The following is a 15,496-nucleotide window of genomic DNA, read 5'->3' on the forward strand; positions in this document are numbered from 1 at the left end:
CCAGGCTTCTGTACAACCTGCGGTACCTGGGCCAGGCCAATGTAGGAAAGGTACCGTTGTGATTCTGATGGACTGGAGTGAGTGTGTGTGGGGCGGGGGGCGCGGTCTTGTTTCCACTGACTTTCATTTAACATCATTTTGTTTCCCCCCACCGCCTGCCCCAATCTGTTTTCAGTACGGTGGCAAAGAGGTGCTGGACGAAGGGATACCCCTGGTGTTAGAGCAGCACCTGTGCCCACGGGTGAGTTACTCGCTGTGACCTCGCAGGAAGGATAGACTGGCAGCTGGCATCGCTCCAGGGCAGAGATGAGGTTGTTTGGGGTGCCGGTGCTGTTCTAGACTTCTCAGCTCTTTGGGTTTCTTTTTGGTTTAATCTTAACGCTGAATTTCGTCGGTTTCTAAGGGTTTGGGGGGTTATTTGTTTAATAAGCACAACTTCCCTGGCACTCTCACCCCTTCCTCTAGTCTGATTTCTTTGTCTGGGAATTTTCTTACTTTTTAATTTCCAAAAAATCCTCCCTGGGTCCTTAGCAGTGAGGGTGTGTGTAACAGGGCAGGGGTTCTCTGCTCCCTGGGACCTCCTGCCTGGGCCTTCAGAGTAGAAGGATGGGGCATTGAAGAACAGGACAGGGGTTCTTCACTGCCTGGGAACTCCTCTGCCTCCCTGCTGACCCCCAACTCTTCATCTCTATGACAAGCCCAGGGTCTCCTCTTCAGATTCTCTTCACCCCTGTTCAACCGGGTTCCCCCCGTCTCATTCCTCTATGGTAGCAAACCAGACCTGTCTAGTCTCTGGTGTTCAGATGCAAATTTTAAAGGCCCAGAGTGGTCATTCCACTACACAGGATAATGCAACTGACTTGTCTAGCCTGTCTGTGGCTGTGGTCCATAAGGGTTAACCCCTGTTCACGAAATCGCTTATCCATGGGTTTTAAATCCCATTAAAGTCGCTAGAATTTAAGCATGTGCTGCTTCAGGGCTTTCCTGAATTGGGGCCTGAGATTGTGATTTAATTTTTCTCTGGAAAATGCCCTCTCAATTTAAAACGTCCCCATTCACAGGAACTAAAGAGCTTCAGACTTCTGTGAAGTTCAGTGGTTTTGAAATTTTCGTCCCTGCCAAGAACTGGTGGACTAAAAAAAGCATTAGGCACTGGAGAAACCTCTAAGCCACAGTGGCTTTTTGATTTGTAGCATAAACACTTCCTGCACTCTCCAGATTCTAAGGAAAACTCCTTCTCCTACCCTGCTTTAAGCATTTCAGATTGCAAACAAATGGGTCGCTCTGATCAAAAGTTAGAGTGAAAACAGGGCTTGGAATGGAAGTGCAGACTCAGCCGTAACACTACTATAGTGAGGATTGGCTTTCCTCCTGCACGTGGCTTCTACAAGTGACGTGGTTCCTGCCATACCCTAGGAGAAAGTCTTCCACTTTCATGCACGAGTGGCGATGCTGGCATTAGCTACGAAGCTAAGTATGTTGTGGTGCGAGTGTACGCGCACACATGCACAGGAGAGCTCGGGGAAGAGCTAGTGCAGGGGTGGCCGGCCTGTGGCTCCGGAGCCACACGGCTCTTCACAAGTTAACATGCGGCTCCTGGTACAGGCACTGACTCCGGGGCTGGAGCTACAGGCGCCAACTTTCCAGTGTGCCGGGGGGTGCTCACTGCTCCACCCCTGGCTCTGCCACAGGCCCTGCCCCCACTCCACCCCTTCCTGCCCCCTCGCCTGAGCCTGCACTGCCCTCGCTCCTCCCCCCTCCCCCCAGAGCCTCCTGCTTGCCATGAAACAGCTGATCAGGAGGTGCGGGGAGGAAGAGGGAGGGGCTGCCGGAGGTGCGGGGCCGGGGGGAGCTTATGAGGGGCTGCTGCCGTATCACTGTGGCTCTTTGGCAATGTACATTGGTAAATTCTGGCTCCTCAGGCTCAGGTTGGCCACCCCTGAGCTAATGTGTTGGGAGGGAGGGAGGGGAATACTACCTGCATTGCTTAGGTTGTCAAACCTAGTGAGAGAACCACATGGCTTGAGTATTCATAAGAGTCTGAAACGTAGTGTTTGGAGCTCAGCAAATCTGTGTCTATTGCACGAGTCAAAACAAAATGGGTTGGTGAGAATGTATTTCCTTTTCCTTACGCAACACAGAGCGCTCGAGAGCCGTAGCGCTGTATTTTGAATACATGCATCACGCAGCCTACATGCACATACAACAAGCATCTGGGATACCTCTATATTGTGCTTGTATGGTGCACATTACTGTAGTAGGAAGAGAGCCTGATACCTAAGCCCTGGGTGAAATGGATTGAGTTGAAGAGGCTGGCTAGTACTGCTCACGATGACATAGTACCGAGTGCAAAGAACGCTCAGTGCTCAGGGGAAAAAAGACATGTGCTCTGCCCTTCAGAGTTATAATTTAAGAGCCCAGCTCTGCCACTCTCATGCCAGCTGAGTAGTACCATACTCACTGAATAGGCATAATATACACCTCCAAGTTCACCAGCAAATCCTGGGAAGACAAGACTGGTAGTTTCCGATCAGATTTAAGCTGACTAAACAAGTGGAACCCCTTTTCCTTTAACAAAATGTCAGGCCTTCTTTAGACCTCACAAAGAAGCAAAATAAAGGCACAGACCAGGCGTTGTTTTCCCTTTTCAGGACACTTTTAATATTCTTGTACTGGATCCATTCCTGCCTTTTGCGTATAAACTCCACAGGGAGGGATTTTTGTTGTTTGTCTGGCATACTGATCAGTTGTAAAGTGCGGTGTCCACCTTGTGGTGCTGTAGAAATGCTGAAGAGTAACTCTACGGTTAAGTTGGCTGAGCCGGCACAGAACAGACGGGTCTAGGTTTGGAGCGGGTGTGTGGGAGGATGTGGCTGGCAAAAGGAGAGGGACATAGTCTAAGTGAGAATCAGCCCCAGCTGGGTTTACAATTACGCTTCAGTCATTCAAGCTTGGTGTTTGTGTACTATGAATACTGGCAGATTAATGTTGGCATTTAAGTTGACGGAGCTCGGATTGTGATGTTGTTACCACACCTCAGTAAGATAAATGTAGGAAGGTCCTATCTCTGCCAGTGCTGTTCGCTCACTCTGGTTCCAGATTCAACCAGCTGGGCAGTATATTCAACAAACCACCGGTAGGGATTTAATATATAGAAGGATCTTTGCAACCAGAAGAACAGAAAACATTTAAAATAGGGAATCTGAGAATTTAAATCCTCAATCAGTTATCTACATTTCTGGGCCTGATTTACCATTGTCCTGAACCTTGCGTAGAGGTTTGTGAAGTAGGTTGAAAACACTACCGTACTAGAATGGCCGTGATTGATGCCCACTATGCACCGGTATAAAGGACTGCACAAGATGGAGGGCAACAGTGAATAAGGTCCTGTGAGCTTAGCAGGGGAGAACACAAACTGAGTATTGCATAACTCCTCCTCTGCAAACAGCTCTGCCTGTCTTGACCTGAAATATCCTCTGCTGGTTCCCATCCTTTATTCCTCCTGAACTAAATTATGTGGCAATTTTGCGATCCTGCCAAATCACCACCAGAGGTTAGACGGAGATTATCACCGGGGTTATTTTCACTCATGACCACACTGAATTTGAACCAAAGTCTGAAGAGCTGAAAAGTAAATTTGCTGCACCAACCAGCCATTGTGATCTGTGGATTTTGCCACCAGCAGAAGGTTTCCTGAAAACCTGGGCTTCTGTATGATTTACATCACTCCTGGTTAAGCGCTCTCTTGCTATTATCTTTCTCTAAAATAAATCTTAAAAGTTGGTTTTGTTTATTTATTCAGGAAGTTTTATTTGACGTGAAAGAAACTGAAGTCTTCATACAAGAGAAAACCTCTTCCAAGGTGAGAAAGGGATGTCTTCAAGTTTAGTTGAAACAGTCTGGCATGTTAGAATATAGATATTCAGGCCTGCCTGTAAAGCCTATACTTTAAGAACTTAGGTGTATTTTTATCACTTTGCTAGTTACAGGGGTTTAAAAACAAAGAATGAAAATCACAGTCCGCCTGTGTAAGGGCCTTCTCTCACTCGGATAGTCTGAGGCCTTGTTCTTAGGCCAAGGCCTTTGGCTAAGCAGCAGAGGCAGCCATAAGCTGGGAAGCGACCGGTCACACCCTCACATTCCAAACCAGTCACACTGAAATAAGGTGGTATTGGGCTGTTAGGAAGACGATCCCATCACCACCAGATAAAGAAACTGATCTTAAGATGGTTAAAGAAAACTTAGTTTGATAGCATCCTGTCTGGCAAGAACTCACTTATCAATGGTTGTGGTTGTGAAACCCTCATTTCTGTAGTTTTATCTTTTTGGCCTCCACTTTTCTATTGTTAATCTGTCTGGTTCTCTAATTGTTTCTGTCTGCTGTATAATTAATTTTGCTAGGTATAAGTTAATTAGGGTAGTGAGATATAATTGGTTAGAGAATTATGTTACAATATGTTAGGATTGGTTAAATTTCAGTAAAATGATTTGGTTAAGGTAAAGTAAGCTGAGAATATTACTCTATAAACTGGGGTCAAACAGGAAGTGGGGGGAAGGGAAATTGGAATCATGCTTGCTAAGGGGGGGAACAGGGACCCAAGCAGGGCTCTGCGGCGTCAGAGCTGGGAAGGGGGCCACAGGGTAAACTCTCTACGGCGTCAGAGCTGGGAAGGGGGCCACAGGGAAAACTCTCTACGGCGTCAGAGATGGGAACGTAACACTGGGGAACAGACTCTATCGGCATATAGAAATAAGCCCGACTGGTGTGAAGGGCTTTGGAATATGCTTGCTTGGAAACTAACCCTAATAAACATCGCATTGTCTGCACTTAGGACTTCTGGTCTTTTGCTGCTTGCTGTCAGCGTGACAAGAAGCAGGGAAGCGGGAGGGTGAAGTGAAAGCCCTCTAACACGGCACATTAGTGATGTTTAAATATCCCGATTTGTGTCCTCTCACTTTCATTAGCATGGTTCTGCTTTTGCATGTTTTTAGCTTGTAGAAAGTGCACTGAGCTTTGTGTGTACACAGCAGTGTCAGAATGTGAAACTATTTTGTGTCTCTTATGCGTGGCAGCAGCAGCTCTGACTTCATTCTACATGGAAAAGAATTTCCCTTTGCAGCAATTTATTTAACGCCAGACTAATTCAGTGAACAAACGGCAGGCCCCAGAGATTGAACCCTGAACTGTCAGCTTTGTTGCTAACCAAATCTTTCTCTTGACTGTTACACCGTAGGTTCTGTTCCAGTACCCCTATCCGGAGATCTCCTGTGTGGGTCGCCGGCTGGACAGCAACCATCTTTTTGCCTTCTGTGTTGGGTAAGAGTTGAGTGTGGGCTAAACCTAGTCCGGTGTTTGGGATCATGAATTTATCAATTACATTTTCATGCATAGTCTTAAACCACTCTCAAGTAAGTTAGAGTTAGAAAACATGTGTACTCTTTTGGAGAAAGTCAATAAAAGAAAATGGGGGCTACCAGCCCAGGGTGCAATAGGTGTGTGCCATTGCTGTACTTGTACATGGACCACCAGCCTTGCTGTTTCTTAATTGGAAACTGGGACAGATGCACCGGCTGTTGAGATGAGGTCACTCTATGGTACTTCCTGTACCTGGACACCATTTTAAGCCCCTTTGTGAATTGCTGGACTTATTATTGTCTATTGAAAGGAATTTTCTTATTCAGGGTTTCACCAGGGACCCCCGAACACAGTACCTTTGACTGTCTTGTGTTTGAATCAAATTCTGAGAGAGAATGTGAAGAAATTATCAAGAGAATTGGTAAGCAAACATTTTACTGTTTTAGATGTAAATTAGAGTAAAGAAGATGGAAGTTCTTTGTGTTCTGCAACATGCAAGTACTGACTTCCACTTTCTGTGAGGTACTAGCACATGTAGGTAAAAAGAAATGTTCTAATGTGATCTTCTAAAGGTTGTGCTTAAATCCCACTGAAGCTGATAAATCCTGAACATGTCCGTAAGGTAAAGCTATGCATGTACTTTAGTGCTTTCCTGAAGCGAGGCCTGAGATTGTGAAGTAATTCTTCTCTGGAAAATGCCCTTTGTTTAACTGCCCCAATCACAAGATCTAATGAGCTGTACCCATGTGTGAAGTTTGGTGTTTTGGAAACTCTCCCTGTTGAGAACAGGTGGGCTAAAAAAGCATAAGGCATTGGGAAAGATGTAAACCACAAGTGACTGTTTACTTCCATTCCTTGTTGTGATGTCTAATTAGCACAGGAGTAGGTAAAATGAAATATTTTACTGTGATTTTTTTAAAGGAAAATTCTAGTGATTCCTATAATACTGTACCTAATTTATTTACCACATACCCAACCAGTTTTAGGTAACAGCTGGTAGAAATACCAACGTTTCAGTTCCTGCTCTCAGTGAATGGAGTTGTCTTGTTTCAGGGGGCTAATATTTAAAGATATTTTTCCAAATAGGACTGAATCAAGCTGTGGGACGTTCCACTGCTTGTAAGCCTTGGATTTTATTTACCCAGGTATCTAAGGGTAGGTCTACGCAGCAAAAAACACAACAAAAAATGTAGCAGTGAGTCTGAGCCCAGGTCAACTGATTTGGGCTTGCAGCATGGGGCTAAAAATAGCAGCGTAGATATTTGGGCTGGAACCCTGGGCTCTGAAACCAGGCAAGAATCTGAGAGCCTGGGCTCCAGCCTGAACCTGAATGTTTACACTAGTTTTAGCTGCGGTGTGAGCTCAAGTCAGTTGACCAGGGCTCTGAGATGCACTGCTGCAGGTCTTTCTTTTTTTTTTTTGCTGTGTAAACACCCCCAAAGGTACCTATTGGGCAACACCCCTGTGAGGTAGGGCAATGCATTTATTGCCATTTTACAGGAGGGGAACTGAAGCAGAGGCTAAGCAACTTGCCCATGGTCACAGGGAAAGTCTGTGCTAGAGCAGGGATTGAACCTCAATCTCCCAAGTCCTAGTGCCCTAACCACTGGACCATCCTTCATAATAAAAATAAATGTCAAGATGGTGATACCCAGTTTGCTTAACCTTCTGCATTTAAGATGTTTTCAAGTGATTTACATCATAATTCAATGCCCTTGTTTAGAATCTTGTATTATTACCCTGTAGTATTTGGTCACTTATCTTAGTGCTGTTCAGAGTATCCACAATTTGGGGGGAAATAATGTTCTACATAAAAGTATTAACACTGACATTTTTGTCCCAAATAAATCATTCTGCAAAGAGGAAAAGGGTGCTGGTGCCACCCTTAAAACTTAGAGTTTTCAGAAGAGTAACTGGTAATAAGTACTTGTTCCCTCAGCTGCTGGATTTAAACACACTGAATGGTTTGTCTGATGAGAAAGTGGAGTGATGGCTCTAACTCAGAGCATTCTCGGGGCACTCCAGTGACCCACATTTGGAGCCCTGGTGACAATTCCATCCTATTTTCAGACGTTAAGACCTCGACAACGGATTAAGAGGCTGTCTTCACCTGTAACGAACTGAATTTAGGATTTTATTTTTAAACTGTCAGAATTTTGGAAGGAAGCATTTCAAATGCATTCTGTTCTAAGCTATCAGTCTGAAGGCCAAGGCTAACTTACTGCCCAGTCTCAACATCATAAAATGTTCTTTCTTTACAAAATTCCCCATGGAGAATTTCACTTGTGGAATAAAACAAGATGGGAATAACAGCTGTTCCCAGTGTCAGTTTTTCCATGTTTGACTTACTAGTAGCGTGGATGCAAGTATTCTAGAACAGCCAAGGAAAAAGAGAATGACCTCCCTCCCCACAGCAAGTTGAAAAGGACAGCAATTTCAGTGCTACTCTTAACACCTTTTCTGTATCTTTAATTAGTCAAAGTAAGTTATAGCTGCTACACTGAAGTGTTCAGAGATGTATTACATGTTTTAGAATTTCAACTAAGTTCACCCCTCCACCTGTGTGTTCCAGGAGGGGGAGTTTTATTAGCAATGCTTTTCTTGCTTCCATTTTCTGAGGGAAAGTTGAAAGCAGGGAAGAAGTTAAGAGTAATTATTCCAGGAAGGGGAAAAAAAATTGAAAGTGAAACAAAAGATGTTGAAATGGAGAAATTTTATTCCTTCTAGAACTTGCTCACAACCTGTAACTTAAGTTAAATAGTTAGAGGAAAAAGTCTAACCTTTTCAAAAGCACCTAAAATTTGACTGTCAAGTTAGAAGGCTCCTCCTAAATTAAAACACCTCAGTGTTCAACTGAGATCTCCCATGCTTGCTCCAAAACTTAGAACTCCAAGGAAAATACATACATAAAACTGAAGTGACTTCACAATGTAGTTAGTTAAGACTATTCTTTTCTGAACCATTAATATCAATACTTTAATGGCCCTAGGTTAGTCATTAAAACCCATTAAAGCCCTAACTTTTTGCAGCCTGTTTGATGTGCTTTGGTTTTAGATAACAGATTAGTGTATACCAATGCACCTCAAAGGTGGATAGCTTAAGGCCTTCTTCCCTCTCCAAAAAAAAAAATAAAATAAATCTTTGCTACTGTGATTTAAGGAGTGGGACCAACCAAGCTGCCTTCTAGCCTAGACAAGACCACTTCCTAATTTAAAAACATGACCTTCACAAAAGCAGCCAGAGGACAAAAGCTCAAGTTTTCCCTGGTTCAGGTCACTTGTAAGGACTAACCACACCAAACTAGTGCAAGAATATTCTCAAGTATTACACTACCTCTCCACAGGGCAAAGATTATTAACTCACTCCCTTCAAACATTTTATCTAGCTTGTTGTTTAACTACATGGACATCAATGACAGGACACCTCACATGTGAATGTAAAACATTTAATTTAAAAATGTTGACACTACAATATATAAAATAGCTATTATAAATGCACATAGTGTATTCTATAGCTGCCAGGTTTACGTTTTTAGGAAACTGTAAGTTACACTGTGGTTAAGACTTGTAGTTTCACCCTCTGAAAGTCCACATTCTATCACAGTGATGTATGGTCAGACTTAACAGCCCCAATTGTTAAACACTTGGATCAAGTCATAACCAGTTTTATTGCAAAAGGACCCTGTACACATTTATATCAATTCTAGTACCTTACAATTTTAGCTACCCAACAAGTCATTAACATACAGAAACATGCATGAGAAGCAAGAAAGATCACCCATCCCTTCTGCATATTAGCAACTTGTCACTCTTGAGCAACAAGGCTCACATCACTGAGGTTTATGTGAACAGTCACTTTTAGCATTCATCCTGAGTGAAAGATGGAATGACTTAAGTACAAATGCAACATATTATAAACAATTTCTTACAAAAAAGTCACAAATTAAAACCAAAGTATTTTACAGAATTTACTACAAAACACCATAAAAACTGCTTTCTCTTAAGCTCGCTCTCCCCGTATCCTGCGAGCCAGCTGGATGTCTTTGGGCATGATGGTGACTCTCTTGGCATGGATGGCACATAGATTTGTGTCTTCAAACAAACCCACCAGATATGCTTCACTAGCCTCCTGTTTTAAAAAAAGCCAAGAGAAGAGAGTGTTAGAAACCTCCCAAAAGCAACACATGCTCCCCCAGCTTCCTAAGTTACCATAAGCAGCAGCGAGGTCACTAGTAGTACAATACCTGCAGTGCACCAATGGCTGCACTCTGGAACCTCAAGTCTGTTTTGAAGTCTTGAGCAATTTCCCTTACCAACCTCTGGAAGGGAAGCTTACGGATCAACAGCTCTGTTGACTTCTGATAACGACGAATCTCACGAAGGGCCACAGTACCGGGCCTAGAAGGAACAATAAGAGACTTCAGTCCACGAGGATATCACAACGCGTTGTTCCAGCTCCAAGTCTAGAGTTGCAGGATATTCTCAGGCACCGCCTCAACAAGGTTCTTTTCCTTACCTGTAGCGATGAGGTTTCTTGACGCCACCAGTAGAGGGAGCGCTTTTCCTAGCCGCTTTAGTGGCCAGCTGTTTACGTGGAGCTTTGCCACCAGTGGACTTACGGGCAGTCTGCTTTGTACGGGCCATTTTCCCTCACTTACCTAGAAGAGAAACAGGCACGTGTGACACAGAGAAGCGCTTACCCCACCATTAAACCTTCTCCTTTCCTCACGACAACTCCCCCCCCCGATCTGTGCTCCCCAGCATGGGGACAGCAGGCCCCCGCCATCGGCAAAACCGCCCCGTCTTCCTCCCCACTCAGAGGCGTGGGCACAGCGCTGCCAGCCCCAGGCAGCAGATGTCCGTGGGCTGCCTCCCCTCCCCCGCGCGGCAGGCAGGCCGCCAGCGGCCTCCCCTGGGAGCAGGAGGAGGAGTCACGGCTCCCCCGCCCCCGCTTCTCGGAGGCAAGAGTGAGTCACGGCCGCCTCCCTCAGCCTGCGGCCGGCCGGCGAGTCCCAGGCGGTGGCTGCCGCCGCGGAGCACGGGAAGGCCACCTCCGGCAGGCCCGCTCCACGCAGACAAGGGATCGCGCCGCTTCCTCCGGGGCGAAGCCGGCCAGACACGGTCCTGAGGCCTGGCGCGAGTCTCATCCGACGCCCCCAGGAGCTGCGCTCAGCAGTGCCGGTCGGCCCATCGTGTTGTCCCCACGGGAGCCGATCGCTGCCCGGCGCGGAACAGCCACTCACCGCCTGTCCGAGGATCCGCCGGCTGCTGCTACTATAATCCGCTCCGCACACGGAACCAGCCCAGCCAACAATCCCCCTCACTATCCTCTCCCGCTCCGAGGGCCGGCTTTTTATAGAGGGGGCGGCAGGCGGCGTGATGACCTCATAATACCTGGAAACGGCGCACCTCCCCATTGGCCGGGGCTTCCGCCGGCGCCGTGGCGTCACAGGACACAAAGGCGGTCCTCCGTTTTCTCAGTGCTGATTGGATGCAAGCTTGGCTGCTGATTGGTTGTTAAAATAGCACGCCGATTGGCTACTGGGAGGCAGGAATGAGCCAATCAGAACTATCTCCAGGTTTCTTGTTCTGATTGGACGAAATAGAACATGCTTTGGATCCTACCCTTTGTTGTAAAGCTCCACAATGGAAAGGCAATAGGAAGGCAGTGTGTATGAATGTCCTAAGCGCAGCTGGGAGGACAGCTGGAGGACAGGGAGCTCAATAGAAGCATGCTGGAGGCTTTATTAATGTCTGTATATCAGCTCCTAAAGTCCCTCATAAAAATGTATGTTAACAAAAATGCAGTTAATCTTCCCTTTTAAATAATAACCATTATTAATAGTGAATTAACTTCATTTTCTAAAGCATTGTTCAGGCACAAAACACTAATTAGTAAACTTTATTTTCTGTAATGTCTTTCATACTCTACGTACCAACACTTGAAATCTATGACAAATTCAGGGATGTTTGTGGATTAAAATCTTTTAATTCCACTGAAATACACTGAATTTGTTTTTTAAAGATGAAGCAGGGAATATTATAAATACTTGGCTAAGGATAAGGATGGTCCTTTCTAAATGCGGACAGTCTGGGTGGGTAAATTCATTAAAAAATAAAGCAAAACAATTAGTAATGTAATAAATTTGATCTTTACAACACATTTCATATACCAAGGCCTTGATCTTGCATACATCATGCGTAAAGTTAAAGCATTGGGCTTCATGGAGTTCACTGCAGGATCAGGGCCTTGTGTGCTAGTGATTTTCATACACAACACACTAATGTCATTAAGATTATTTTCTGTCTCTCATACACAAACCTATTCATAACATTTATTTTATACAACAGATACATAGCTATACATACTGAAAAATAAAGTTAAATAAGAAATACGTAATATCTGTGTATTTATATATCTCCACAACATGGATCCCCCTTGTATCTAAAACCATACGAATAAAATAAACCTGATTTATAGTTATATAATAACTATAATAATAATAATACAGCGATATAAAGGAAGAAACTTAGGCCCCAATTCTAGAAATACATGGGGACTTAACTTTGAGCACATGAGCAGTCCCACTCAAGTCAATAGGTGCAATCCAGAGCCCTGCAGATCCTGCTGGTCCCACAGGACCCACTACCATAATAATGGGAATGGGTAAAATGTACTTTATTGAGGGCAGGATTGAGTGGGCAAAAAAAACCAAGAGACTGTGGTAATTTGCAGGAAAACACTAAAACTTTTAATACTTAAATGTAAGTGAGGGACTGAGATTTGATGTCTATTATAACAGAGATTAAAGTATTTTTTACATGGTTTAAGCAAGATTTGTTTTATTCTTTTAGTGGTAAAAATTGTCTGAATTCCGTATATATATAGACTATACTAACTGACTATTTATTTTATTTTAGTAACTTGGGGGAATCTGTCTCTCTTGTGGGATCTAAGGATTTTGTGGGTGGGAGCAGGATAAAAACACAAGAAAAAATGTCGGAGCAGGTGGAAGTGGGTATTGCAGGGCAGGGCAGGACGTGAGCAGAATTTAAAAAATAGTCCTGCACAGGGCTCTAGTGCAATCTTGACCCTACTGGAGTCAATAGGAGTTTGATCATTGACTTCAGTTGGACCAGGAGTTTACCTGTGAAACTGTTCATATGCTTAAAATTAAGCTTATTTATAAGTATTTGCAAGATTGAGGCCCTAGCACTTACAACTCACTCATCCTCAACTTCTTACTGACGCAAAACTCCTAGTGCCGTCATATAGCACTATCTTCAACATCAGCATGTATACAAACATTAACAAAGGTATCAATATAACATTTTTACAAAATTGGATAGGAAGAAAAAAAACAAAATATGAATATATCAAAACTGGGAAAACTTCTGAAAAGTTCACAGAAAATAAATCATTAATATGTAAGTCTTCACCAGCACCACATTTCAAAAATTTCAGTTTTCTTCTTGTCAGCAGCATTAACATCCCACGATCCACATCCATATAGACTATGAAAATGGTTACGCTTTTCACCAGTTGCATGTCTGTATATTTCAAGATGCCACGTATTTTCCACATTCTCTTAAAGGAAGCCATAGCTGAGTAAGCCATCTTTAGTCTTCTTCAGATTTCTTTGGAACAGCCTCCTTGGTTGAATATATATGATACCAAAGAATTCAATAATCTACTGCTTCTACAGCTGATCTGTTAATTGTGATGTCTGCTTGCATCCTGTTGTTGTTTGTTGTGTCAACGTGTGTGCAATTTGTTTTTGTTACATTCAGCAATAGTCCATATTCCTCACAAAACTGTTTTTACAGACTTCAGCATTTGTTGCATTGCATTGATGGTTGTAGCAAAGAGAGTTGTGTCATCAGCATATGTGAGTTTGGTTAAGAGGTGACCTCCAATGGAAATCCCAGCTCCTTCCACTTTGTAAAAATCTTCAAGACTTGTCTCATAATAAATTCTGCACATATGTTAAAGAGGGCTGGGGACAAAATACACCCCTGTCTCTCACCCTACTCAGGAGAAAACCGCTTACTGCTGTTCACACCGTGGTCTGCTGTTGGTGGTAGAGACTTGCACTGAGTTTAGTCAGATTGGAATCTGCATGCTTGCTAATATCGTCCAAAGGCGGTCATGTCAGATAGTATCAAACACTTTTGATAGTCAATGAATCATATGATTGGTGGGTGACTGTATTCTCTACATTTTTCAGTGATGTGATGGATATTTGCAATTTGGTCAGGTGTGTCTCAGCACTCTCTGAAACCAGCTTGTGGTGGTAGTTCTGCTGCTATACTTCTTTTCACGCAATTCTGGATTATGTAGAACAGAACTTTGCATGTGTGCACTATCAGGGAGATAAGATGATAGTTACTACCCTCTGTTATTTTTCCCTTTTCTGGCAAGGTCAGAAAAATTCTCTTCATCCAGTTGTCCAGCCAATTTCTAGTCATCCATATATCATCACAAATTTACCACATAAAATCAGTATTGCTTTTGCCAGTTGCTTTTAACAGTTCTTCGGGAACATTATCTACCACTCCTCTGGTCCTTTCCCACGCTTTAATTTCATAATAGCACGCACCGTGTTTTCTCACAGGATTAGTGGCTCAACAGACACCAGCATGACACAAACTTATATACTTTGGTCACGTTAGGCATAGAGATGGAAATAAACTTGAGAAAGTTATTATGAAAGGGATGGGGAGGGCCATCGTAGTCAGGGACAACCAGTGAGGAGATGGATGGATGGTGTGCAGCAGATCACTGGAAGGTCAGCTGTTGAGTACTCAAAGTTAACAATGGATCATGAAGGCTTCTGAAAATTCTGCTATGATATCACCGATATTCAGACATAAATAAATTTAGTTATGTACTTACTTTGTAGTAAGTAAGATTGTGTCTGTTTAGAAATGTAACCACCTCAAAGATTATATTTTACTAAATTAAACCATTTCATTACATTTTTAACAACTGATAGGCTAAATCATGCAATCCTTACTTCAATGGGAATTTGAATAGGATAAACAGGATCAGGCCCAAAATGCCTGACAGGGACTATGGTACTGTTTTCACATGTACTGTACATAGGGCATAAACTGAACACCTAAAATTGCCTGCTCTGTATTGATTCCTGATCACATCTGTATGTCCTGAAAACTGAAATAAAGAATTACATATTCAAATAGATATTGCACCAGGTTTAGCACCCTCCCAATTCACAGATTAAAAACAGAAGTGAGGGTGAAAGGCAGAACCAGTACTGCGCAGAAGTTCAGAAAGAGCTCTTTCTAAACATCTAACAAAGACCCACCACTTCATTACCATCATCCCCATACACTACAGAAGAAGTAAATAAGCCCCTTATGGTCACACAAAGTGGAAAAGCTGCTGGCAGGGATGGCATTTATCCCAAATTCCTCAGGGGATGATCATTGTTGGCAGACCAATTCAACATTATAAATTAATGGAGAGGTGTGACAGAGTGCTGAGGCCTCACAGATGAGTCAGTACTCTGATCACTGTAGCCTCAATTAATTTCCCCAGTAACAGCTGATTGAGGAAAAAGGGAGGAATGAGCTAATCAGTTGGGGAGGAAGGGTGAGTTAAACAATTAATTGATCCATTAGATGACAATATTGATAAAAGCCAGGAAAGACTTGTTATGGGGGAGGACAGGGCTCGCTGTGCCCAGATTGAAGGTGATCCAAAGGAAAAGAGATATCTTGTCTTTCCAGGGCCCTGATGAAGGTCCCATAGGGATTAGGACTGTTGTGCTGCACTATACAAGTGTTAGTGGAGGGGACTTGAATAAATTATACAGAGTGGGCACTAAAAAATGAGTCTCTGAGCAGTTCTTAGGTAAGCCAAGGATGGGAAGAGGGCAGACAGGCACCCCATCACAAGAGGGTATTACTGGCCCATCTCACCCCTATCTTTGAGACCATTCTGCGAAAGGAACAGGCCAGCTTCAGACCTGGACAAAGTTGCTGTGAGCAGGTTTTCACCATTACTAATTACATTGAGGCTGGTTTTCAGTGGAATCTAAAAACTGGAACAGCATTGACAGGTTTATCTGCTGCATACAATGCAATATGGAGATATAGGCTGTTACTCAAGGCATGA

The 15,496-nt window shown here is 43.6% G+C and overlaps 2 protein-coding genes across 4 annotated transcripts in view; one reads left to right on the forward strand and one right to left on the reverse strand.

Annotated features, from left to right (window-relative positions):
* LOC141998311 (uncharacterized) overlaps window positions 1-15,496 on the forward strand; it is a 36,416-nt gene that overhangs the window by 18,919 nt on the left and 2,001 nt on the right. For 2 of the 3 annotated variants that reach the window (XM_074971049.1, XM_074971050.1), the window contains 5 exons: window positions 5-50; window positions 176-241; window positions 3,803-3,862; window positions 5,235-5,317; window positions 5,683-5,777. In XM_074971049.1, coding sequence (XP_074827150.1) covers window positions 5-50; window positions 176-241; window positions 3,803-3,862; window positions 5,235-5,317; window positions 5,683-5,777 — 350 coding nt within the window. Of the gene's footprint in view, window positions 1-4; window positions 51-175; window positions 242-3,802; window positions 3,863-5,234; window positions 5,318-5,682; window positions 5,778-7,295; window positions 7,616-15,496 lie in introns of those variants that run through there. The other variant, XM_074971048.1, reaches the window with a different exon arrangement.
* H3-3B (H3.3 histone B) lies at window positions 8,475-10,719 on the reverse strand. The gene is made up of 4 exons (XM_074971053.1): window positions 10,599-10,719; window positions 9,872-10,013; window positions 9,600-9,753; window positions 8,475-9,484 (listed from the first exon to the last, which is right to left on the reverse strand). Exons 2-4 carry the CDS (start codon window positions 9,997-9,999, stop codon window positions 9,356-9,358), a joined length of 411 nt encoding a protein of 136 aa, XP_074827154.1. The 5' UTR covers window positions 10,000-10,013; window positions 10,599-10,719; the 3' UTR covers window positions 8,475-9,355.

Source organism: Natator depressus, chromosome 14 (genome assembly GCF_965152275.1).
Source record: "Natator depressus isolate rNatDep1 chromosome 14, rNatDep2.hap1, whole genome shotgun sequence".
Taxonomy (NCBI): Eukaryota; Metazoa; Chordata; order Testudines; family Cheloniidae; genus Natator; species Natator depressus.

Excerpts from the sequence above, each read along its gene's own strand:
- H3-3B (XM_074971053.1), bottom strand. The coding sequence starts at position 9,999 with ATGGCCCGTACAAAGCAGACTGCCCGTAAGTCCACTGGTGGCAAAGCT. Across the intron at positions 9,754-9,871 it reads AAGAAACCTCATCGCTACAG|GCCCGGTACTGTGGCCCTTC; the intron begins GTAAGGAAAAGA and ends TGTTCCTTCTAG. Across the intron at positions 9,485-9,599 it reads CAGCCATTGGTGCACTGCAG|GAGGCTAGTGAAGCATATCT; the intron begins GTATTGTACTAC and ends TTTTTAAAACAG.